The following is a 24,270-nucleotide window of genomic DNA, read 5'->3' as shown; positions in this document are numbered from 1 at the left end:
GCTGCCCGCAAGCACGCAGACACGCACGCCCCTCCCCATCGTGCCCGTGCCCCAGCCCCGGCCCTTGCTCCCGCACGCCCCTTCCCTGCCTCCCGCACCAGGGCTGACGCTCTGGGAGCTGTTTTGGGGTTCAGGTACCAAGGCTGAGCCATCCCTGCACCCTTGGAGGGCACCTGGGCTGGGGAGTGGGGGAAACAGCTTTAAAATGGACCCTTCCAAGGCATGTTTCAAGGGAAAAAGTAACAACTACAATCCCAGCAGTGCCCCACCAGTCCCCTCTGCTCCCGTGGGGGTGAAGCCAGACAGGGAACGGCTGCCCCAGGGCTGACGGGCACCAGGGCTGGACACAGCTCACCGGCCATCGGCGGTGGCATTTGGGCACAGCTTGGGCTGGCGGCCGGGAGCCCAAGGGGAAGGGGTGACACCTGCCCTGGCTGGGAAGAAACACAACACAAAGAAAAAAACGAACCAACAAAAATCCCCACCCAACGCTCCCGCTGCGGCGCAGGGGAGAGCCAGAAAAACCAAGATTGTCCCATCCTCAGTCCTGTTAGCACCTGTACAATAAAACTGTACCATCTCCCGGGAGCGGAGCAGCCCTGCCCCGCGCCCGGGCAGCGGGCCCGCTCCCTCCCAGAGAGCTGCTCCTGGGGACACAGGAGGGCGCGGGGAGCAGGGCGAGGCCGAGCAGACACCGCGCAGGGCGAGGAGGGGGCTTCTGCGGTGGCGAGAGACCCCGGGGTGCGGGGACGAGCTGCCGGGAAGCGCGGGGTGCGCCTGGGGGCCGCAGGCTGCGCCTGCCCACGCGACAGCCGCCGGGGAGCGGGAGCAGCAGCACGAATGAGATGGAGGAAGGAGCCTGGTGAGAGGATGGAGCAGCGGGGCTGGCTCTCGGCTGGCGGGTGAGCGCCTTCAGCAGAAGCCGGCTCCAAAGCTAAGGGAAGGGACCGTCCCCAGGCTCTCAGCCGGGGTGCGAGAGCCCGGCCCTCGAGGGCCACGGGCCCTCCGGGCCTGCTGCCTCATCCCCTAGCCCGGAGCTCACCATCACAGTGATACAGACTCAGCAAAAACAAAGGAAATATTACAAATTAAATACTAATTAAATAAATACTATGGAAGACGTTGGGAGGGGGAGGGCAGACAGAAAGGCGCAGTTCCATGGGGTCGGGCGGGGAGGGGCAGCGGCACCCACCACCCCTCACTTCGGCAGAGCCGGAGCTGCCGCTGCCCCACGAGCTCCGGCTCACAGCGGCCGCATCGCCCGCCGTAGCTGGATGGGGCTGACGGCTGCAACCGCCGCTGCTCGTCGCAAAGGGACCCTGGGAAGTCCTTGGAGGCAAGGGTCCTCTCTCCCCAGCTGGAGGAGACCCCGAGGAGACGAGGACTGGCTGGCCAAAGACTCGGGTCCCTGCTGCTGGCGCTGAGAGGGCTGCTTCCCGTTGGTCGTTATTATTGCCTCGTGGTGCAGGGAGCGATCTGTCCCCGTCAGCTGCTCCAGGCCTCGTACTCCACCGCCGAGCCCAGCAGCTGCAGCAGCTCGGGCTCGTAGTGCACCAGCTCCACTGTCTCTGCCGCGCCCTGCGCCGGCTCGGGGCTCTCCTGCACCTCCTCCTGCGCCAGCACCTGGCTGAGAGAGACCTGGCGCTGGAACTCCGCCTTGGGCAGCGTGGCGATCTCGAAGTGCGGGAAGCGGGCCTGGAATATGCGGGAGGACAGCTTCAGCCGCTTGAGGACGTCGGAGAAGAGGAACCAGTTGCAGGGCCTGCGAGGACAGCAAGAGGATGGCGGGTTAGGGACAGAGGGGTCCACAGGCACGCTGCCCACCTCACTGACTGCCAGCACGCTGGCCCTCCCCTCGACGCAGCGCTGCCGGTGAGGTCCAGGCACTATCCTCCACGCGGTCCTCCTCCGCAGGGTCTGGACAGACCACACGTACAGGATCTAGGCTCAGGGACGCGCCTGGGTTTTTGATCGCTGCCTTGCAGGTCGCGTCTATTTAAAGCACTCAAAGCAGGACAGTATCGACAGCGGCGAGGCCTGCGGAGCTGCCTCTTTTCTTGCAGCACTTCCCTTGCAGCTGGGGTACAGAAGGGATGGGAAGAATGAGGAGAGAGACTTGGAGCTGCTAAGGCAGGAGATAAGGGACTAAACTGTGGGAGCGATGGAGGAGGTGCACTAATGCAGGTTTGCGAGCCCAGGGTGGAGCGGGGGGGAGGACCAGTCACTGGCGATGATGGCAGCAGCGTGTTACCAGCTCTCCAGCCACCGTGTGGGAATTTGGGTGCTTTCTGTTGACGCTGAGCTCTCGGCTGTGCGTGCCGGCTAAAAGGGATGCAGGAACAGGCCGCAACTCTGCACAGGGGGGTGGGCTGTGAGACTGCCCGTGCTGCCCGGGCACGCTGCCCACCCCTGCCCACCTTGGCCTCCAGGGCCTTTCCCGCAGCCGCTGCTGCTCTCCAGCTGCCCAGCCCCGGCCCCGTCTCCTGCGGGGCCTCAGCCCATGCCTGGGCCGGTGCTTGGCGCTTGCCTTCGCTGGACTTCTGGGGTCCCTGGCCCCCCATTCCTCCGCAGAGGCCGCCGGCACCGGGGCTGTGTGGGAGGTGCTGGCTCGGGCTGGCCCCAGCCGGTGTGAGGGGAGAGCAGGGGCTGCGCCGTGCCCGGCACAGCCGATCCTGGGCGTGGGCGTTTCCAGAGCGACCGCCAGGGCTTTGTGATGGGGGGCCTCGTCGTGCCCAGACGCCATTGTGACGGGGGTCCCCGCAGTGACCGTGGGGGTATTAAAGGAAGGAGAGCCCTGAGGTGCCCACTCCCAGGAGAGCACCTCCCTCAGGAGGCAGCATCTCCCCTGGGTGCCCATGGCAGGTCTGCCGCAGAGGACGCCAGAGATGCCCATGGACGAGGAGGCAAACGCCCACTCCCAGCCCGCCAAGGGGCTGCCGAGCCTGCGCAAGAGGCGCCAGGTGAGGGACGGGGCAGGAGGGAGAGGCCGGCAGTGGGACGGGGCCGGGCTTGCCGGCACTGTGGGGGCCGCTGTGCCAAGGCAGCCGCCTCCATCCCATGCCTCCTCCTCCTCCTGCCCGCAGGTGGGCCGCAGGCACCCACAGGCAGTGCTGCAGGGCAGCCAGAGCCAGGCCTCGTCCTTCTGTGGGGACAGGCTGCCACAGCTCCCCTGCCCAGGGAGCTCGCAGGCCGCTGGGAGCCGCCACGCACAGGTAGGGAGCCCCAGGGAGACGGGGCCGAAGGTCTTCCCGCTGCCCTGGGGGCTGGCAGGGGAGCCCGGCCGCGGGAGCTCTTCCAGCCGGGGCGCGGGGGGCAAGGGCCATGCTGACGCAGCCTCTCTCCTCAGCTTCTCTCGCAGACGGAGGGCCTGGCGCGCAGGGTGGCACTGCCCTGCAACAGGGTGACGCAGGAGGAGACGGTCTGTCTGCCAGGCTTGTCGCCTCTCCCCAGGCAGGCAGCGGCACCCGGGCACGCACCCGCAGCTTCGCCACCAGCAGCTGCCAGCACCTGCTGCAAGCTGCCCCCTCTGCCTGCAGCACCCTCTGCAACTTCTGCCAGGGGCAGGGAAACGGCCCTCAGCGCCGCAGCCAGCGCCCGCCCACAGCTCGTCCCGTCTGCTGCGGGCACCTGCAGTGACCGGGGCACAGCCGCGCGGCTGGCACGGCAGGACTGGCCACACGGCAGGGCTGCGGTCACGACGGCAAGAACAGACGAGGGCTGGGTGGCCGATGGCAGCAAGGCCTCCGCAGCTCAGCCCGCACCTCGTCCCTGGGCATGCGGGGGCACCGGTGCTGCCGGCAGGGCCCCTGCGCCAGCTTCCCTGCGTTGGGATGCGGGGCCGGGGCACTGGGGACAAGTGGCAGAGCACGACCCAGCAATGCCGGCGGCGTGCAGCGAGTGCTACCTCAATGGCCAGCCGTTGCAGGTGCACCAGGACGCTGTTGCAGAGCATCTGGCCGCCCTGTCTGTTGAGATGCAGCTCCAGGAGCTGGAGAGGAGCTTCCTGGCCCGCACCAGGCACAACCTGGCCCAGCTCAGGAAAGCCGTCCTGCAGCAGCAGCAGGGCGGCCTGGAGGAGCGCGAGCTCCGGCAGCAGGAGGACGAGGAGCAGCCTTTCTCCCCGATGTGGTTGGGGCAGCCCGATCCCAGACGCAGGCAGGTGAGTACCAAGGACGGCATGGGACGGGACAGGGGGATGAGCCTCCCTCTGCCGGGGGCCAGATGCTGCGCCGCACGGACGCAGCCCCATCCTCTCCCGCATCCCCATCCCAGCAGCCACTGCTGGCAGGTCCCCGGCAGGCGTTTGCTGGTGGGAGCCAGGCTACCTTTACAAATCCCCCTCTCTCCTTTCTGATCTGCAAGGTGAACTCATTCTACAGCCCATGGCAGCCAGAGCTGACACACACGGAGCTCCCGAAGGACGCCACAAGAAAGCGGGATGTGCTGGAGTGGCTGGAAGCCCCTGCCCCCAGCGCGCAGTGGGCAGGGGCAGCACGGGGGGCAGTGCCGCAAGTGCCAGAGTTCAGGCCAGGGACCTTGGCTGAGGAGGATGAGTGGGAAGACGACAGCGACATAGAGCTGTCCCAAGGGGAAGACATCACCACCTACAACACCTGGGCCAGCCTTTTGCACTCGGAGCTCTTCCAGGTCCAAAGGGAAGACACCATCACCCACGACACCTGGGACAGCCTCTTGGTGCCGGAGCACTTCTGGGGCCAAAGGGAAGAAACGGTCACCCGCAACATCTGGTCCAACCCCTTGGTGCCAGAGCTCTTCCAGGACCCCGGCGCTGGTCCCCAGGAGGGGCCTGGCTGGCCCAGCAGCATGGGAGAGGCAGCCGGCGACTGGCAGAGCGCATCTCCTGCCCCGGCGGGTCCCATGGACGCCAAGCCGGCAGCTTCTGCCCTGGCCGGAGCTCCTGACGAAGAGGAGCACCGCGCACCTCTCGCTCCTGCAGCACAAGAGGAGACAAAGGCACCAGCTTCTCCTGTCTTTGGTGAGCAGGCTACAGCAGCACAGGCAGAGAGCCAGGCGCCTGCCCCACGCAGCCCCACAGCCTGCGCCGCCGCTCTGCAGGACACAGCCCAGTGCGTCGGGAGCGAGGTCCCGGGCGAGGCTGCGGCTGCGATCCAGGGACCTGGCCAGCAGCCGGAGGAACGGTGGGACCTGGCACACAGCACGGATGCGGAGATGGCAGCAACAACACCTACAGCACCTCAGGTCACCGAGTCTGCCTCGGCTGGAGAGCCTCAGGGAGAGGCCAGCACAGCCCCTCTCGTCCCAGCGGCACGTGAGGATGGAGAAAAGATGGCTTCTCCCATGTCTGGAGACCATCGAGGAGAGGCCAGCACAGCCATTGGATCCCCGGCAGCGCACGAGGATGAAGGGGCGTCTTCGCTGCCTCAAAACCCTCCGGCTGACGCTGGCACACCCCGCCTCGCCCCAGCGGCGGACGACGAAGGAGACATAGCGGCTTTGCCCTTGGCTTGGGACCCTTTGCACCAGGTGAGCCAGGACTGCCGAGAAAGGGTTGAAAGTGGCTTGCTGAGCACTTCTGCCAGCTCCCTCCATGCCCTGGGGTGGATCCCATCCGGCCCCACAGACTCGTGGGTGTCTAAGCAGTGTAGCAGGTCGCTGACCATTTCCCCTTGGATTATGGGGGCTTCATTCTGCTCCCTGTCCCTGTCCTCCAGCTCAGGGGGCTGGATACCCCGAGAACAACTGCTCTGACTATGAAAGACTGAGGCAAAGGCAGCATGAAGCACCTCAGCCTTCTCATCCTTTGCCACTACATTCCCCCTGCATCCAAGAAAGGACGGGAGCCTCTCCTTAGCTCTCCTTTGGTTGTTAATGTATTTATAGGAGGAGCCAGGGGCCTTGGCTGAGGAGGAGGAGGAGTGGGAAGACAAGAGCGACATGGAGCCGTCCCAAGGGGAAGACATCACCGCCAACAGCATCTTGGTGCTGGAGCTCTTCCAGGATCGCCACGCTGGTCCCCGGGAGGGGCCTGGCTGGCCCAGCAGCATGGGCACAGAGGCGGCGGGAGAGGCAGCCGGCGACTGGCAGAGCACGTCTCCTGCCCCGGCGGGTCCCATGGAAGCCAAGCCGGCAGCTTCTGCCCTGGCCGGAGCTCCTGAAGAAGAGGAGCACCGCGCACCCCTCCCTCCCGCGGCACAAAGGGAGGCAAAGGGACCACCACCTTCTCCTGTCTTCGGCGAGCAGGTCTGTGCTCCTGCTCTCCCCGTGCAGGCGGCGTCCAAGCACAGAGGGGATGCACAGTGCTTCTCCGGCGGCAGAGACGTGCCCGAGGATGACCCAGGTATGTCCCCAAGCTGAGCACCGCGTGAGGGAGGGCAGGCCTGTCTCGGCCGTCCCAGACAGCAGCACCCAGGCCAGGCTGGCAGCACTGCGCGCATGGGGGCTGGCCGTGCCCCAGCCACCCCTCCCTGACGAAAGCCCTTGGTGGCGGGGGGCAGCCAGGAGCTTGCCCGTCGCCCACCCAGCCCCTCGCCTACAGCCCTCCTTTTCTCCCACAGGCATCACCGCCCTCCCGCACACCCCGGCTCGACGGCAGCGGCTCTCCCTCTTCAGGAGGGCCCTCCGGGCTCTGCGCAGGGCTGTCCGCTGTACCTGCATCGCAGGACAGCAAGAGCAGTAGAGCCCCTCTGCCAGCGCCAGGCGGGTCCCCAGAGATGGCGGCTGGCCCTGAGCCTGCGCAGTGTCCAGAGGGAGCGGCACAGGGAGGCACGCGAGGGATGGGTGTGTGGACGGGGCCCCAGGCATTCAGCTGCCCTAAGGACATCGTGCTGCCAGCCTCCCGTCGGCCGTGGATGTCTTCGGAGACCACAATTTTCCCCCAGCGCTCGTCTGCGCCTGGTGCATCTCAGGAGAAAGATGGGTGCAGGCAAGGCCCATGGCGGCAGGCAGAGCTGGCGAGCCCCAGTGCTCCCCCTTCTCCCGGTCGAGGAGAGCCTGCGCCCTCGGCCTCTGCCCGTGCCTGCGGCGCTCCGGCTCCCAACCAGCTGGGGCCTCCGCTGCCCTCACTCCACGGCGCCTGTGTTCTTCTGCCATCTCTGTCCTCGGGGTGCCCAGCATTGGTTAGGGAGAGCCCTGGGCTGGTGCCGGCAGCAAGCCGGCAGTCTGCCTTGATCCCTTCAAGCTTCCGTCCCACCTGCCCGTCGCCAATTTTAGTCAGGGACTTTTTGAACATTTCAGATTTAGCGGAAATTTAGTCTGATTTACCCAATACTTGCACGGCCCTGCGTCACCTTGGTCTCACCAGGGACCTCCCCATATCCGGGGGTGGTGTAGCAGCACGTACATGAGCCGTGTGCCCCTCCATTTTTAAGACCCTCCTACACTGCCCTGGTGCTCCACCATCAAGGGCAGCGAGTGCAGCACGGTACCCTGTTGGTGAGTCCCTCCCTGGTCGGTGCGCGGTCACGGCTTCCCTCCAGTCCCGGCGTCAGGGCATTCCTGCTGCCCTCGCTCTCGTCTTTTACAGCCATGTCAACGATGGGTCAAAAGCAATCGCCTGCCTTATGGCCCTCGTTCTGAAGACAGGCCCAGGCAAGGCTTTCATTGCAGAGACCTTAATCTCTGGTTTTGTATCCCTGGACCAGCAGCTCTTCTCCATCAGACTGGAGTAGGCTCAGGTACCAGCCCAGCGGGGTCCCGCGGGGCTCTCGGAAAGCTTGCTGGCTCTGCTGTGGCGCGGCGTCTCCCACCAGCATTCCCTGCAGGCGGGTGTGCGGGCACCAGCACTGAGCCGGGCGCAGCCGTGGTGGGGTCCCAGGGGAGCCGAGGACAGCCCCACCCTGAAGTTAAGGACTTTTGTTTCTTGGAAGCTGAAAGCCACCTGTGAAGAATAAAGGAGACGGTGGCCTGCCCAGCTGACGCCGGCACCCCAGCCCTGCCAGCCGCTCTGCCGGACCCTCCCCTGCGCTGGCATCAGTAACTGCGGCAGGACCGGGGTGCCTGGATCAAGAAAGAAGCGGATGGATGATGACGCCATAGAATTATAGCTGCTTTGCAAAAGTTTTGTGCGTGTCTGTCTGTCTTTCGTACCACTGACATCCCCCGCTGCCCGCAAGCACGCAGACACGCACGCCCCTCCCCATCGTGCCCGTGCCCCAGCCCCGGCCCTTGCTCCCGCACGCCCCTTCCCTGCCTCCCGCACCAGGGCTGACGCTCTGGGAGCTGTTTTGGGGTTCAGGTACCAAGGCTGAGCCATCCCTGCACCCTTGGAGGGCACCTGGGCTGGGGAGTGGGGGAAACAGCTTTAAAATGGACCCTTCCAAGGCATGTTTCAAGGGAAAAAGTAACAACTACAATCCCAGCAGTGCCCCACCAGTCCCCTCTGCTCCCGTGGGGGTGAAGCCAGACAGGGAACGGCTGCCCCAGGGCTGACGGGCACCAGGGCTGGACACAGCTCACCGGCCATCGGCGGTGGCATTTGGGCACAGCTTGGGCTGGCGGCCGGGAGCCCAAGGGGAAGGGGTGACACCTGCCCTGGCTGGGAAGAAACACAACACAAAGAAAAAAACGAACCAACAAAAATCCCCACCCAACGCTCCCGCTGCGGCGCAGGGGAGAGCCAGAAAAACCAAGATTGTCCCATCCTCAGTCCTGTTAGCACCTGTACAATAAAACTGTACCATCTCCCGGGAGCGGAGCAGCCCTGCCCCGCGCCCGGGCAGCGGGCCCGCTCCCTCCCAGAGAGCTGCTCCTGGGGACACAGGAGGGCGCGGGGAGCAGGGCGAGGCCGAGCAGACACCGCGCAGGGCGAGGAGGGGGCTTCTGCGGTGGCGAGAGACCCCGGGGTGCGGGGACGAGCTGCCGGGAAGCGCGGGGTGCGCCTGGGGGCCGCAGGCTGCGCCTGCCCACGCGACAGCCGCCGGGGAGCGGGAGCAGCAGCACGAATGAGATGGAGGAAGGAGCCTGGTGAGAGGATGGAGCAGCGGGGCTGGCTCTCGGCTGGCGGGTGAGCGCCTTCAGCAGAAGCCGGCTCCAAAGCTAAGGGAAGGGACCGTCCCCAGGCTCTCAGCCGGGGTGCGAGAGCCCGGCCCTCGAGGGCCACAGGCCCTCCGGGCCTGCTGCCTCATCCCCTAGCCCGGAGCTCACCATCACAGTGATACAGACTCAGCAAAAACAAAGGAAATATTACAAATTAAATACTAATTAAATAAATACTATGGAAGACGTTGGGAGGGGGAGGGCAGACAGAAAGGCGCAGTTCCATGGGGTCGGGCGGGGAGGGGCAGCGGCACCCACCACCCCTCACTTCGGCAGAGCCGGAGCTGCCGCTGCCCCACGAGCTCCGGCTCACAGCGGCCGCATCGCCCGCCGTAGCTGGATGGGGCTGACGGCTGCAACCGCCGCTGCTCGTCGCAAAGGGACCCTGGGAAGTCCTTGGAGGCAAGGGTCCTCTCTCCCCAGCTGGAGGAGACCCCGAGGAGACGAGGACTGGCTGGCCAAAGACTCGGGTCCCTGCTGCTGGCGCTGAGAGGGCTGCTTCCCGTTGGTCGTTATTATTGCCTCGTGGTGCAGGGAGCGATCTGTCCCCGTCAGCTGCTCCAGGCCTCGTACTCCACCGCCGAGCCCAGCAGCTGCAGCAGCTCGGGCTCGTAGTGCACCAGCTCCACTGTCTCTGCCGCGCCCTGCGCCGGCTCGGGGCTCTCCTGCACCTCCTCCTGCGCCAGCACCTGGCTGAGAGAGACCTGGCGCTGGAACTCCGCCTTGGGCAGCGTGGCGATCTCGAAGTGCGGGAAGCGGGCCTGGAATATGCGGGAGGACAGCTTCAGCCGCTTGAGGACGTCGGAGAAGAGGAACCAGTTGCAGGGCCTGCGAGGACAGCAAGAGGATGGCGGGTTAGGGACAGAGGGGTCCACAGGCACGCTGCCCACCTCACTGACTGCCAGCACGCTGGCCCTCCCCTCGACGCAGCGCTGCCGGTGAGGTCCAGGCACTATCCTCCACGCGGTCCTCCTCCGCAGGGTCTGGACAGACCACACGTACAGGATCTAGGCTCAGGGACGCGCCTGGGTTTTTGATCGCTGCCTTGCAGGTCGCGTCTATTTAAAGCACTCAAAGCAGGACAGTATCGACAGCGGCGAGGCCTGCGGAGCTGCCTCTTTTCTTGCAGCACTTCCCTTGCAGCTGGGGTACAGAAGGGATGGGAAGAATGAGGAGAGAGACTTGGAGCTGCTAAGGCAGGAGATAAGGGACTAAACTGTGGGAGCGATGGAGGAGGTGCACTAATGCAGGTTTGCGAGCCCAGGGTGGAGCGGGGGGGAGGACCAGTCACTGGCGATGATGGCAGCAGCGTGTTACCAGCTCTCCAGCCACCGTGTGGGAATTTGGGTGCTTTCTGTTGACGCTGAGCTCTCGGCTGTGCGTGCCGGCTAAAAGGGATGCAGGAACAGGCCGCAACTCTGCACAGGGGGGTGGGCTGTGAGACTGCCCGTGCTGCCCGGGCACGCTGCCCACCCCTGCCCACCTTGGCCTCCAGGGCCTTTCCCGCAGCCGCTGCTGCTCTCCAGCTGCCCAGCCCCGGCCCCGTCTCCTGCGGGGCCTCAGCCCATGCCTGGGCCGGTGCTTGGCGCTTGCCTTCGCTGGACTTCTGGGGTCCCTGGCCCCCCATTCCTCCGCAGAGGCCGCCGGCACCGGGGCTGTGTGGGAGGTGCTGGCTCGGGCTGGCCCCAGCCGGTGTGAGGGGAGAGCAGGGGCTGCGCCGTGCCCGGCACAGCCGATCCTGGGCGTGGGCGTTTCCAGAGCGACCGCCAGGGCTTTGTGATGGGGGGCCTCGTCGTGCCCAGACGCCATTGTGACGGGGGTCCCCGCAGTGACCGTGGGGGTATTAAAGGAAGGAGAGCCCTGAGGTGCCCACTCCCAGGAGAGCACCTCCCTCAGGAGGCAGCATCTCCCCTGGGTGCCCATGGCAGGTCTGCCGCAGAGGACGCCAGAGATGCCCATGGACGAGGAGGCAAACGCCCACTCCCAGCCCGCCAAGGGGCTGCCGAGCCTGCGCAAGAGGCGCCAGGTGAGGGACGGGGCAGGAGGGAGAGGCCGGCAGTGGGACGGGGCCGGGCTTGCCGGCACTGTGGGGGCCGCTGTGCCAAGGCAGCCGCCTCCATCCCATGCCTCCTCCTCCTCCTGCCCGCAGGTGGGCCGCAGGCACCCACAGGCAGTGCTGCAGGGCAGCCAGAGCCAGGCCTCGTCCTTCTGTGGGGACAGGCTGCCACAGCTCCCCTGCCCAGGGAGCTCGCAGGCCGCTGGGAGCCGCCACGCACAGGTAGGGAGCCCCAGGGAGACGGGGCCGAAGGTCTTCCCGCTGCCCTGGGGGCTGGCAGGGGAGCCCGGCCGCGGGAGCTCTTCCAGCCGGGGCGCGGGGGGCAAGGGCCATGCTGACGCAGCCTCTCTCCTCAGCTTCTCTCGCAGACGGAGGGCCTGGCGCGCAGGGTGGCACTGCCCTGCAACAGGGTGACGCAGGAGGAGACGGTCTGTCTGCCAGGCTTGTCGCCTCTCCCCAGGCAGGCAGCGGCACCCGGGCACGCACCCGCAGCTTCGCCACCAGCAGCTGCCAGCACCTGCTGCAAGCTGCCCCCTCTGCCTGCAGCACCCTCTGCAACTTCTGCCAGGGGCAGGGAAACGGCCCTCAGCGCCGCAGCCAGCGCCCGCCCACAGCTCGTCCCGTCTGCTGCGGGCACCTGCAGTGACCGGGGCACAGCCGCGCGGCTGGCACGGCAGGACTGGCCACACGGCAGGGCTGCGGTCACGACGGCAAGAACAGACGAGGGCTGGGTGGCCGATGGCAGCAAGGCCTCCGCAGCTCAGCCCGCACCTCGTCCCTGGGCATGCGGGGGCACCGGTGCTGCCGGCAGGGCCCCTGCGCCAGCTTCCCTGCGTTGGGATGCGGGGCCGGGGCACTGGGGACAAGTGGCAGAGCACGACCCAGCAATGCCGGCGGCGTGCAGCGAGTGCTACCTCAATGGCCAGCCGTTGCAGGTGCACCAGGACGCTGTTGCAGAGCATCTGGCCGCCCTGTCTGTTGAGATGCAGCTCCAGGAGCTGGAGAGGAGCTTCCTGGCCCGCACCAGGCACAACCTGGCCCAGCTCAGGAAAGCCGTCCTGCAGCAGCAGCAGGGCGGCCTGGAGGAGCGCGAGCTCCGGCAGCAGGAGGACGAGGAGCAGCCTTTCTCCCCGATGTGGTTGGGGCAGCCCGATCCCAGACGCAGGCAGGTGAGTACCAAGGACGGCATGGGACGGGACAGGGGGATGAGCCTCCCTCTGCCGGGGGCCAGATGCTGCGCCGCACGGACGCAGCCCCATCCTCTCCCGCATCCCCATCCCAGCAGCCACTGCTGGCAGGTCCCCGGCAGGCGTTTGCTGGTGGGAGCCAGGCTACCTTTACAAATCCCCCTCTCTCCTTTCTGATCTGCAAGGTGAACTCATTCTACAGCCCATGGCAGCCAGAGCTGACACACACGGAGCTCCCGAAGGACGCCACAAGAAAGCGGGATGTGCTGGAGTGGCTGGAAGCCCCTGCCCCCAGCGCGCAGTGGGCAGGGGCAGCACGGGGGGCAGTGCCGCAAGTGCCAGAGTTCAGGCCAGGGACCTTGGCTGAGGAGGATGAGTGGGAAGACGACAGCGACATAGAGCTGTCCCAAGGGGAAGACATCACCACCTACAACACCTGGGCCAGCCTTTTGCACTCGGAGCTCTTCCAGGTCCAAAGGGAAGACACCATCACCCACGACACCTGGGACAGCCTCTTGGTGCCGGAGCACTTCTGGGGCCAAAGGGAAGAAACGGTCACCCGCAACATCTGGTCCAACCCCTTGGTGCCAGAGCTCTTCCAGGACCCCGGCGCTGGTCCCCAGGAGGGGCCTGGCTGGCCCAGCAGCATGGGAGAGGCAGCCGGCGACTGGCAGAGCGCATCTCCTGCCCCGGCGGGTCCCATGGACGCCAAGCCGGCAGCTTCTGCCCTGGCCGGAGCTCCTGACGAAGAGGAGCACCGCGCACCTCTCGCTCCTGCAGCACAAGAGGAGACAAAGGCACCAGCTTCTCCTGTCTTTGGTGAGCAGGCTACAGCAGCACAGGCAGAGAGCCAGGCGCCTGCCCCACGCAGCCCCACAGCCTGCGCCGCCGCTCTGCAGGACACAGCCCAGTGCGTCGGGAGCGAGGTCCCGGGCGAGGCTGCGGCTGCGATCCAGGGACCTGGCCAGCAGCCGGAGGAACGGTGGGACCTGGCACACAGCACGGATGCGGAGATGGCAGCAACAACACCTACAGCACCTCAGGTCACCGAGTCTGCCTCGGCTGGAGAGCCTCAGGGAGAGGCCAGCACAGCCCCTCTCGTCCCAGCGGCACGTGAGGATGGAGAAAAGATGGCTTCTCCCATGTCTGGAGACCATCGAGGAGAGGCCAGCACAGCCATTGGATCCCCGGCAGCGCACGAGGATGAAGGGGCGTCTTCGCTGCCTCAAAACCCTCCGGCTGACGCTGGCACACCCCGCCTCGCCCCAGCGGCGGACGACGAAGGAGACATAGCGGCTTTGCCCTTGGCTTGGGACCCTTTGCACCAGGTGAGCCAGGACTGCCGAGAAAGGGTTGAAAGTGGCTTGCTGAGCACTTCTGCCAGCTCCCTCCATGCCCTGGGGTGGATCCCATCCGGCCCCACAGACTCGTGGGTGTCTAAGCAGTGTAGCAGGTCGCTGACCATTTCCCCTTGGATTATGGGGGCTTCATTCTGCTCCCTGTCCCTGTCCTCCAGCTCAGGGGGCTGGATACCCCGAGAACAACTGCTCTGACTATGAAAGACTGAGGCAAAGGCAGCATGAAGCACCTCAGCCTTCTCATCCTTTGCCACTACATTCCCCCTGCATCCAAGAAAGGACGGGAGCCTCTCCTTAGCTCTCCTTTGGTTGTTAATGTATTTATAGGAGGAGCCAGGGGCCTTGGCTGAGGAGGAGGAGGAGTGGGAAGACAAGAGCGACATGGAGCCGTCCCAAGGGGAAGACATCACCGCCAACAGCATCTTGGTGCTGGAGCTCTTCCAGGATCGCCACGCTGGTCCCCGGGAGGGGCCTGGCTGGCCCAGCAGCATGGGCACAGAGGCGGCGGGAGAGGCAGCCGGCGACTGGCAGAGCACGTCTCCTGCCCCGGCGGGTCCCATGGAAGCCAAGCCGGCAGCTTCTGCCCTGGCCGGAGCTCCTGAAGAAGAGGAGCACCGCGCACCCCTCCCTCCCGCGGCACAAAGGGAGGCAAAGGGACCACCACCTTCTCCTGTCTTCGGCGAGCAGGTCTGTGCTCCTGCTCTCCCCGTGCAGGCGGCGTCCAAGCACAGAGGGGATGCACAGTGCTTCTCCGGCGGCAGAGACGTGCCCGAGGATGACCCAGGTATGTCCCCAAGCTGAGCACCGCGTGAGGGAGGGCAGGCCTGTCTCGGCCGTCCCAGACAGCAGCACCCAGGCCAGGCTGGCAGCACTGCGCGCATGGGGGCTGGCCGTGCCCCAGCCACCCCTCCCTGACGAAAGCCCTTGGTGGCGGGGGGCAGCCAGGAGCTTGCCCGTCGCCCACCCAGCCCCTCGCCTACAGCCCTCCTTTTCTCCCACAGGCATCACCGCCCTCCCGCACACCCCGGCTCGACGGCAGCGGCTCTCCCTCTTCAGGAGGGCCCTCCGGGCTCTGCGCAGGGCTGTCCGCTGTACCTGCATCGCAGGACAGCAAGAGCAGTAGAGCCCCTCTGCCAGCGCCAGGCGGGTCCCCAGAGATGGCGGCTGGCCCTGAGCCTGCGCAGTGTCCAGAGGGAGCGGCACAGGGAGGCACGCGAGGGATGGGTGTGTGGACGGGGCCCCAGGCATTCAGCTGCCCTAAGGACATCGTGCTGCCAGCCTCCCGTCGGCCGTGGATGTCTTCGGAGACCACAATTTTCCCCCAGCGCTCGTCTGCGCCTGGTGCATCTCAGGAGAAAGATGGGTGCAGGCAAGGCCCATGGCGGCAGGCAGAGCTGGCGAGCCCCAGTGCTCCCCCTTCTCCCGGTCGAGGAGAGCCTGCGCCCTCGGCCTCTGCCCGTGCCTGCGGCGCTCCGGCTCCCAACCAGCTGGGGCCTCCGCTGCCCTCACTCCACGGCGCCTGTGTTCTTCTGCCATCTCTGTCCTCGGGGTGCCCAGCATTGGTTAGGGAGAGCCCTGGGCTGGTGCCGGCAGCAAGCCGGCAGTCTGCCTTGATCCCTTCAAGCTTCCGTCCCACCTGCCCGTCGCCAATTTTAGTCAGGGACTTTTTGAACATTTCAGATTTAGCGGAAATTTAGTCTGATTTACCCAATACTTGCACGGCCCTGCGTCACCTTGGTCTCACCAGGGACCTCCCCATATCCGGGGGTGGTGTAGCAGCACGTACATGAGCCGTGTGCCCCTCCATTTTTAAGACCCTCCTACACTGCCCTGGTGCTCCACCATCAAGGGCAGCGAGTGCAGCACGGTACCCTGTTGGTGAGTCCCTCCCTGGTCGGTGCGCGGTCACGGCTTCCCTCCAGTCCCGGTGTCAGGGCATTCAGGCGTCAGGGCATTCAGGCCATCGGCGGTGGCATTTGGGCACAGCTGGGCTTGGCCACAGAGCTTCCATTACCAGCATGAGTCCAGACGCAGGTGTCCGTGCTTCGAGGAGCAGCAGAGTCTCCCCAACAGCTTCTCTGGCTTGACGATGTCCCCCTGCTCCAGGGTGCAAAAAGGATCGCTGGCGGCTGAGGCAGCGTGGCTCGCGCCTGCCCCGTGCCCAGCCCCGGGCGGGGGCCATCGCGCCAGGAACGCTGCCCGCAGCACGCGTCAGACACGGGACAAGGAGGAAGAGGCAGGAGACAGGGGGCCTGATGCAGGTTTTTTCTGTACATCAGTGTTTTTGACACCACAGCCTGTTGCTGCTTATAATAAAACAGAAATCAGAAAGAGCAACCAGAATACACACCCAAAGGCAAAAGATCCCTCGGCTTAAAACAAGGTGCTGCCTGGCCCCCAGGAGGGGAGGCTGGCGGCCGGGAGCCCAAGGGGAAGGGGTGACACCTGCCCTGGCTGGGAAGAAACACAACACAAAGAAAAAAACGAACCAACAAAAATCCCCACCCAACGCTCCCGCTGCGGCGCAGGGGAGAGCCAGAAAAACCAAGATTGTCCCATCCTCAGTCCTGTTAGCACCTGTACAATAAAACTGTACCATCTCCCGGGAGCGGAGCAGCCCTGCCCCGCGCCCGGGCAGCGGGCCCGCTCCCTCCCAGAGAGCTGCTCCTGGGGACACAGGAGGGCGCGGGGAGCAGGGCGAGGCCGAGCAGACACCGCGCAGGGCGAGGAGGGGGCTTCTGCGGTGGCGAGAGACCCCGGGGTGCGGGGACGAGCTGCCGGGAAGCGCGGGGTGCGCCTGGGGGCCGCAGGCTGCGCCTGCCCACGCGACAGCCGCCGGGGAGCGGGAGCAGCAGCACGAATGAGATGGAGGAAGGAGCCTGGTGAGAGGATGGAGCAGCGGGGCTGGCTCTCGGCTGGCGGGTGAGCGCCTTCAGCAGAAGCCGGCTCCAAAGCTAAGGGAAGGGACCGTCCCCAGGCTCTCAGCCGGGGTGCGAGAGCCCGGCCCTCGAGGGCCACGGGCCCTCCGGGCCTGCTGCCTCATCCCCTAGCCCGGAGCTCACCATCACAGTGATACAGACTCAGCAAAAACAAAGGAAATATTACAAATTAAATACTAATTAAATAAATACTATGGAAGACGTTGGGAGGGGGAGGGCAGACAGAAAGGCGCAGTTCCATGGGGTCGGGCGGGGAGGGGCAGCGGCACCCACCACCCCTCACTTCGGCAGAGCCGGAGCTGCCGCTGCCCCACGAGCTCCGGCTCACAGCGGCCGCATCGCCCGCCGTAGCTGGATGGGGCTGACGGCTGCAACCGCCGCTGCTCGTCGCAAAGGGACCCTGGGAAGTCCTTGGAGGCAAGGGTCCTCTCTCCCCAGCTGGAAGAGACCCCGAGGAGACGAGGACTGGCTGGCCAAAGACTCGGGTCCCTGCTGCTGGCGCTGAGAGGGCTGCTTCCCGTTGGTCGTTATTATTGCCTCGTGGTGCAGGGAGCGATCTGTCCCCGTCAGCTGCTCCAGGCCTCGTACTCCACCGCCGAGCCCAGCAGCTGCAGCAGCTCGGGCTCGTAGTGCACCAGCTCCACTGTCTCTGCCGCGCCCTGCGCCGGCTCGGGGCTCTCCTGCACCTCCTCCTGCGCCAGCACCTGGCTGAGAGAGACCTGGCGCTGGAACTCCGCCTTGGGCAGCGTGGCGATCTCGAAGTGCGGGAAGCGGGCCTGGAATATGCGGGAGGACAGCTTCAGCCGCTTGAGGACGTCGGAGAAGAGGAACCAGTTGCAGGGCCTGCGAGGACAGCAAGAGGATGGCGGGTTAGGGACAGAGGGGTCCACAGGCACGCTGCCCACCTCACTGACTGCCAGCACGCTGGCCCTCCCCTCGACGCAGCGCTGCCGGTGAGGTCCAGGCACTATCCTCCACGCGGTCCTCCTCCGCAGGGTCTGGACAGACCACACGTACAGGATCTAGGCTCAGGGACGCGCCTGGGTTTTTGATCGCTGCCTTGCAGGTCGCGTCTATTTAAAGCACTCAAAGCAGGACAGTATCGACAGCGGCGAGGCCTGCGGAGCTGCCTCTTTTCTTGCAGCACTTCCCTTGCAGCTGGGGTACAGAAGGGATGGGAAGAATGAGGAGAGAGACTTGGAGCTGCTAAGGCAGGAGATAAGGGACTAAACTGTGGGAGCGATGGAGGAGGTGCACTAATGCAGGTTTGCGAGCCCAGGGTGGAGCGGGGGGGAGGACCAGTCACTGGCGATGATGGCAGCAGCGTGTTACCAGCTCTCCAGCCACCGTGTGGGAATTTGGGTGCTTTCTGTTGACGCTGAGCTCTCGGCTGTGCGTGCCGGCTAAAAGGGATGCAGGAACAGGCCGCAACTCTGCACAGGGGGGTGGGCTGTGAGACTGCCCGTGCTGCCCGGGCACGCTGCCCACCCCTGCCCACCTTGGCCTCCAGGGCCTTTCCCGCAGCCGCTGCTGCTCTCCAGCTGCCCAGCCCCGGCCCCGTCTCCTGCGGGGCCTCAGCCCATGCCTGGGCCGGTGCTTGGCGCTTGCCTTTGCTGGACTTCTGGGGTCCCTGGCCCCCCATTCCTCCGCAGAGGCCGCCGGCACCGGGGCTGTGTGGGAGGTGCTGGCTCGGGCTGGCCCCAGCCGGTGTGAGGGGAGAGCAGGGGCTGCGCCGTGCCCGGCACAGCCGATCCTGGGCGTGGGCGTTTCCAGAGCGACCGCCAGGGCTTTGTGATGGGGGGCCTCGTCGTGCCCAGACGCCATTGTGACGGGGGTCCCCGCAGTGACCGTGGGGGTATTAAAGGAAGGAGAGCCCTGAGGTGCCCACTCCCAGGAGAGCACCTCCCTCAGGAGGCAGCATCTCCCCTGGGTGCCCATGGCAGGTCTGCCGCAGAGGACGCCAGAGATGCCCATGGACGAGGAGGCAAACGCCCACTCCCAGCCCGCCAAGGGGCTGCCGAGCCTGCGCAAGAGGCGCCAGGTGAGGGACGGGGCAGGAGGGAGAGGCCGGCAGTGGGACGGGGCCGGGCTTGCCGGCACTGTGGGGGCCGCTGTGCCAAGGCAGCCGCCTCCATCCCATGCCTCCTCCTCCTCCTGCCCGCAGGTGGGCCGCAGGCACCCACAGGCAGTGCTGCAGGGCAGCCAGAGCCAGGCCTCGTCCTTCTGTGGGGACAGGCTGCCACAGCTCCCCTGCCCAGGGAGCTCGCAGGCCGCTGGGAGCCGCCACGCACAGGTAGGGAGCCCCAGGGAGACGGGGCCGAAGGTCTTCCCGCTGCCCTGGGGGCTGGCAGGGGAGCCCGGCCGCGGGAGCTCTTCCAGCCGGGGCGCGGGGGGCAAGGGCCATGCTGACGCAGCCTCTCTCCTCAGCTTCTCTCGCAGACGGAGGGCCTGGCGCGCAGGGTGGCACTGCCCTGCAACAGGGTGACGCAGGAGGAGACGGTCTGTCTGCCAGGCTTGTCGCCTCTCCCCAGGCAGGCAGCGGCACCCGGGCACGCACCCGCAGCTTCGCCACCAGCAGCTGCCAGCACCTGCTGCAAGCTGCCCCCTCTGCCTGCAGCACCCTCTGCAACTTCTGCCAGGGGCAGGGAAACGGCCCTCAGCGCCGCAGCCAGCGCCCGCCCACAGCTCGTCCCGTCTGCTGCGGGCACCTGCAGTGACCGGGGCACAGCCGCGCGGCTGGCACGGCAGGACTGGCCACACGGCAGGGCTGCGGTCACGACGGCAAGAACAGACGAGGGCTGGGTGGCCGATGGCAGCAAGGCCTCCGCAGCTCAGCCCGCACCTCGTCCCTGGGCATGCGGGGGCACCGGTGCTGCCGGCAGGGCCCCTGCGCCAGCTTCCCTGCGTTGGGATGCGGGGCCGGGGCACTGGGGACAAGTGGCAGAGCACGACCCAGCAATGCCGGCGGCGTGCAGCGAGTGCTACCTCAATGGCCAGCCGTTGCAGGTGCACCAGGACGCTGTTGCAGAGCATCTGGCCGCCCTGTCTGTTGAGATGCAGCTCCAGGAGCTGGAGAGGAGCTTCCTGGCCCGCACCAGGCACAACCTGGCCCAGCTCAGGAAAGCCGTCCTGCAGCAGCAGCAGGGCGGCCTGGAGGAGCGCGAGCTCCGGCAGCAGGAGGACGAGGAGCAGCCTTTCTCCCCGATGTGGTTGGGGCAGCCCGATCCCAGACGCAGGCAGGTGAGTACCAAGGACGGCATGGGACGGGACAGGGGGATGAGCCTCCCTCTGCCGGGGGCCAGATGCTGCGCCGCACGGACGCAGCCCCATCCTCTCCCGCATCCCCATCCCAGCAGCCACTGCTGGCAGGTCCCCGGCAGGCGTTTGCTGGTGGGAGCCAGGCTACCTTTACAAATCCCCCTCTCTCCTTTCTGATCTGCAAGGTGAACTCATTCTACAGCCCATGGCAGCCAGAGCTGACACACACGGAGCTCCCGAAGGACGCCACAAGAAAGCGGGATGTGCTGGAGTGGCTGGAAGCCCCTGCCCCCAGCGCGCAGTGGGCAGGGGCAGCACGGGGGGCAGTGCCGCAAGTGCCAGAGTTCAGGCCAGGGACCTTGGCTGAGGAGGATGAGTGGGAAGACGACAGCGACATAGAGCTGTCCCAAGGGGAAGACATCACCACCTACAACACCTGGGCCAGCCTTTTGCACTCGGAGCTCTTCCAGGTCCAAAGGGAAGACACCATCACCCACGACACCTGGGACAGCCTCTTGGTGCCGGAGCACTTCTGGGGCCAAAGGGAAGAAACGGTCACCCGCAACATCTGGTCCAACCCCTTGGTGCCAGAGCTCTTCCAGGACCCCGGCGCTGGTCCCCAGGAGGGGCCTGGCTGGCCCAGCAGCATGGGAGAGGCAGCCGGCGACTGGCAGAGCGCATCTCCTGCCCCGGCGGGTCCCATGGACGCCAAGCCGGCAGCTTCTGCCCTGGCCGGAGCTCCTGACGAAGAGGAGCACCGCGCACCTCTCGCTCCTGCAGCACAAGAGGAGACAAAGGCACCAGCTTCTCCTGTCTTTGGTGAGCAGGCTACAGCAGCACAGGCAGAGAGCCAGGCGCCTGCCCCACGCAGCCCCACAGCCTGCGCCGCCGCTCTGCAGGACACAGCCCAGTGCGTCGGGAGCGAGGTCCCGGGCGAGGCTGCGGCTGCGATCCAGGGACCTGGCCAGCAGCCGGAGGAACGGTGGGACCTGGCACACAGCACGGATGCGGAGATGGCAGCAACAACACCTACAGCACCTCAGGTCACCGAGTCTGCCTCGGCTGGAGAGCCTCAGGGAGAGGCCAGCACAGCCCCTCTCGTCCCAGCGGCACGTGAGGATGGAGAAAAGATGGCTTCTCCCATGTCTGGAGACCATCGAGGAGAGGCCAGCACAGCCATTGGATCCCCGGCAGCGCACGAGGATGAAGGGGCGTCTTCGCTGCCTCAAAACCCTCCGGCTGACGCTGGCACACCCCGCCTCGCCCCAGCGGCGGACGACGAAGGAGACATAGCGGCTTTGCCCTTGGCTTGGGACCCTTTGCACCAGGTGAGCCAGGACTGCCGAGAAAGGGTTGAAAGTGGCTTGCTGAGCACTTCTGCCAGCTCCCTCCATGCCCTGGGGTGGATCCCATCCGGCCCCACAGACTCGTGGGTGTCTAAGCAGTGTAGCAGGTCGCTGACCATTTCCCCTTGGATTATGGGGGCTTCATTCTGCTCCCTGTCCCTGTCCTCCAGCTCAGGGGGCTGGATACCCCGAGAACAACTGCTCTGACTATGAAAGACTGAGGCAAAGGCAGCATGAAGCACCTCAGCCTTCTCATCCTTTGCCACTACATTCCCCCTGCATCCAAGAAAGGACGGGAGCCTCTCCTTAGCTCTCCTTTGGTTGTTAATGTATTTATAGGAGGAGCCAGGGGCCTTGGCTGAGGAGGAGGAGGAGTGGGAAGACAAGAGCGACATGGAGCCGTCCCAAGGGGAAGACATCACCGCCAACAGCATCTTGGTGCTGGAGCTCTTCCAGGATCGCCACGCTGGTCCCCGGGAGGGGCCTGGCTGGCCCAGCAGCATGGGCACAGAGGCGGCGGGAGAGGCAGACGGCGACTGGCAGAGCACGTCTCCTGCCCCGGCGGGTCCCATGGAAGCCAAGCCGGCAGCTTCTGCCCTGGCCGGAGCTCCTGAAGAAGAGGAGCACCGCGCACCCCTCCCTCCCGCGGCACAAAGGGAGGCAAAGGGACCACCACCTTCTCCTGTCTTCGGCGAGCAGGTCTGTGCTCCTGCTCTCCCCGTGCAGGCGGCGTCCAAGCACAGAGGGGATGCACAGTGCTTCTCCGGCGGCAGAGACGTGCCCGAGGATGACCCAGGTATGTCCCCAAGCTGAGCACCGCGTGAGGGAGGGCAGGCCTGTCTCGGCCGTCCCAGACAGCAGCACCCAGGCCAGGCTGGCAGCACTGCGCGCATGGGGGCTGGCCGTGCCCCAGCCACCCCTCCCTGACGAAAGCCCTTGGTGGCGGGGGGCAGCCAGGAGCTTGCCCGTCGCCCACCCAGCCCCTCGCCTACAGCCCTCCTTTTCTCCCACAGGCATCACCGCCCTCCCGCACACCCCGGCTCGACGGCAGCGGCTCTCCCTCTTCAGGAGGGCCCTCCGGGCTCTGCGCAGGGCTGTCCGCTGTACCTGCATCGCAGGACAGCAAGAGCAGTAGAGCCCCTCTGCCAGCGCCAGGCGGGTCCCCAGAGATGGCGGCTGGCCCTGAGCCTGCGCAGTGTCCAGAGGGAGCGGCACAGGGAGGCACGCGAGGGATGGGTGTGTGGACGGGGCCCCAGGCATTCAGCTGCCCTAAGGACATCGTGCTGCCAGCCTCCCGTCGGCCGTGGATGTCTTCGGAGACCACAATTTTCCCCCAGCGCTCGTCTGCGCCTGGTGCATCTCAGGAGAAAGATGGGTGCAGGCAAGGCCCATGGCGGCAGGCAGAGCTGGCGAGCCCCAGTGCTCCCCCTTCTCCCGGTCGAGGAGAGCCTGCGCCCTCGGCCTCTGCCCGTGCCTGCGGCGCTCCGGCTCCCAACCAGCTGGGGCCTCTGCTGCCCTCACTCCACGGCGCCTGTGTTCTTCTGCCATCTCTGTCCTCGGGGTGCCCAGCATTGGTTAGGGAGAGCCCTGGGCTGGTGCCGGCAGCAAGCCGGCAGTCTGCCTTGATCCCTTCAAGCTTCCGTCCCACCTGCCCGTCGCCAATTTTAGTCAGGGACTTTTTGAACATTTCAGATTTAGCGGAAATTTAGTCTGATTTACCCAATACTTGCACGGCCCTGCGTCACCTTGGTCTCACCAGGGACCTCCCCATATCCGGGGGTGGTGTAGCAGCACGTACATGAGCCGTGTGCCCCTCCATTTTTAAGACCCTCCTACACTGCCCTGGTGCTCCACCATCAAGGGCAGCGAGTGCAGCACGGTACCCTGTTGGTGAGTCCCTCCCTGGTCGGTGCGCGGTCACGGCTTCCCTCCAGTCCCGGTGTCAGGGCATTCAGGCGTCAGGGCATTCAGGCCATCGGCGGTGGCATTTGGGCTCAGCTGGGCTTGGCCACAGAGCTTCCATTACCAGCATGAGTCCAGACGCAGGTGTCCGTGCTTCGAGGAGCAGCAGAGTCTCCCCAACAGCTTCTCTGGCTTGACGATGTCCCCCTGCTCCAGGGTGCAAAAAGGATCGCTGGCGGCTGAGGCAGCGTGGCTCGCGCCTGCCCCGTGCCCAGCCCCGGGCGGGGGCCATCGCGCCAGGAACGCTGCCCGCAGCACGCGTCAGACACGGGACAAGGAGGAAGAGGCAGGAGACAGGGGGCCTGATGCAGGTTTTTTCTGTACATCAGTGTTTTTGACACCACAGCCTGTTGCTGCTTATAATAAAACAGAAATCAGAAAGAGCAACCAGAATACACACCCAAAGGCAAAAGATCCCTCGGCTTAAAACAAGGTGCTGCCTGGCCCCCAGGAGGGGAGGCTGGCGGCCGGGAGCCCAAGGGGAAGGGGTGACACCTGCCCTGGCTGGGAAGAAACACAACACAAAGAAAAAAACGAACCAACAAAAATCCCCACCCAACGCTCCCGCTGCGGCGCAGGGGAGAGCCAGAAAAACCAAGATTGTCCCATCCTCAGTCCTGTTAGCACCTGTACAATAAAACTGTACCATCTCCCGGGAGCGGAGCAGCCCTGCCCCGCGCCCGGGCAGCGGGCCCGCTCCCTCCCAGAGAGCTGCTCCTGGGGACACAGGAGGGCGCGGGGAGCAGGGCGAGGCCGAGCAGACACCGCGCAGGGCGAGGAGGGGGCTTCTGCGGTGGCGAGAGACCCCGGGGTGCGGGGACGAGCTGCCAGGAAGCGCGGGGTGCGCCTGGGGGCCGCAGGCTGCGCCTGCCCACGCGACAGCCGCCGGGGAGCGGGAGCAGCAGCACGAATGAGATGGAGGAAGGAGCCTGGTGAGAGGATGGAGCAGCGGGGCTGGCTCTCGGCTGGCGGGTGAGCGCCTTCAGCAGAAGCCGGCTCCAAAGCTAAGGGAAGGGACCGTCCCCAGGCTCTCAGCCGGGGTGCGAGAGCCCGGCCCTCGAGGGCCACGGGCCCTCCGGGCCTGCTGCCTCATCCCCTAGCCCGGAGCTCACCATCACAGTGATACAGACTCAGCAAAAACAAAGGAAA

The 24,270-nt window shown here is 66.0% G+C and overlaps 2 protein-coding genes across 3 annotated transcripts; both read left to right on the top strand.

Moving 5' to 3' along the window:
- Positions 1-398: 398 nt before the first annotated feature.
- On the top strand, positions 399-8,029 carry LOC148056621 (uncharacterized). Of its 2 annotated transcripts, XM_087748401.1 has the most exons (6): positions 399-2,960; positions 3,084-3,212; positions 3,347-4,159; positions 4,363-5,505; positions 5,863-6,319; positions 6,537-8,029. In XM_087748401.1, the coding sequence occupies exons 1-6, from the start codon at positions 2,856-2,858 to the stop codon at positions 6,656-6,658; spliced, it is 2,769 nt and encodes a 922-aa protein (XP_087604527.1). In that variant the 5' UTR covers positions 399-2,855; the 3' UTR covers positions 6,659-8,029. The 2 variants fall into 2 exon arrangements, with proteins under 2 accessions (XP_087604527.1, XP_087604526.1); XM_087748400.1 differs by having other exon boundaries at positions 399-3,212.
- A 1,059-nt stretch (positions 8,030-9,088) lies between these two features.
- On the top strand, positions 9,089-23,275 carry LOC148056620 (uncharacterized). The gene is made up of 14 exons (XM_087748827.1): positions 9,089-11,041; positions 11,165-11,293; positions 11,428-12,240; positions 12,444-13,586; positions 13,944-14,400; positions 14,618-14,707; positions 15,431-15,494; positions 17,257-17,424; positions 18,467-18,596; positions 18,720-18,848; positions 18,983-19,795; positions 19,999-21,141; positions 21,886-21,955; positions 22,173-23,275. Exons 1-14 carry the CDS (start codon positions 10,937-10,939, stop codon positions 22,292-22,294), a joined length of 5,376 nt encoding a protein of 1,791 aa, XP_087604953.1. The 5' UTR covers positions 9,089-10,936; the 3' UTR covers positions 22,295-23,275.
- Positions 23,276-24,270: the final 995 nt, after the last annotated feature.

This window comes from Nipponia nippon, unplaced genomic scaffold (assembly GCF_047370975.1).
Source record: "Nipponia nippon isolate SJK-2023a ecotype South Korea unplaced genomic scaffold, ASM4737097v1 scaffold_12, whole genome shotgun sequence".
Taxonomy (NCBI): domain Eukaryota; kingdom Metazoa; phylum Chordata; class Aves; order Pelecaniformes; family Threskiornithidae; genus Nipponia; species Nipponia nippon.
The sequence above is the reverse complement of the archived record's forward strand: the minus strand, read 5'-3'. Positions and strand labels throughout refer to the sequence as shown.

Coding starts and splice junctions, on each gene's coding strand:
- LOC148056621 (XM_087748400.1), top strand. CDS start 2,856: ATGGCAGGTCTGCCGCAGAGGACGCCAGAGATGCCCATGGACGAGGAG. Junction 3,213..3,346: donor CTGGGAGCCGCCACGCACAG/GTAGGGAGCCCC, acceptor CTCTCTCCTCAG/CTTCTCTCGCAGACGGAGGG. Junction 5,506..5,862: donor CTTGGGACCCTTTGCACCAG/GTGAGCCAGGAC, acceptor ATGTATTTATAG/GAGGAGCCAGGGGCCTTGGC.
- LOC148056620 (XM_087748827.1), top strand. CDS start 10,937: ATGGCAGGTCTGCCGCAGAGGACGCCAGAGATGCCCATGGACGAGGAG. Junction 13,587..13,943: donor CTTGGGACCCTTTGCACCAG/GTGAGCCAGGAC, acceptor ATGTATTTATAG/GAGGAGCCAGGGGCCTTGGC. Junction 17,425..18,466: donor GGACAGCAAGAGGATGGCGG/GTTAGGGACAGA, acceptor CACCTCCCTCAG/GAGGCAGCATCTCCCCTGGG.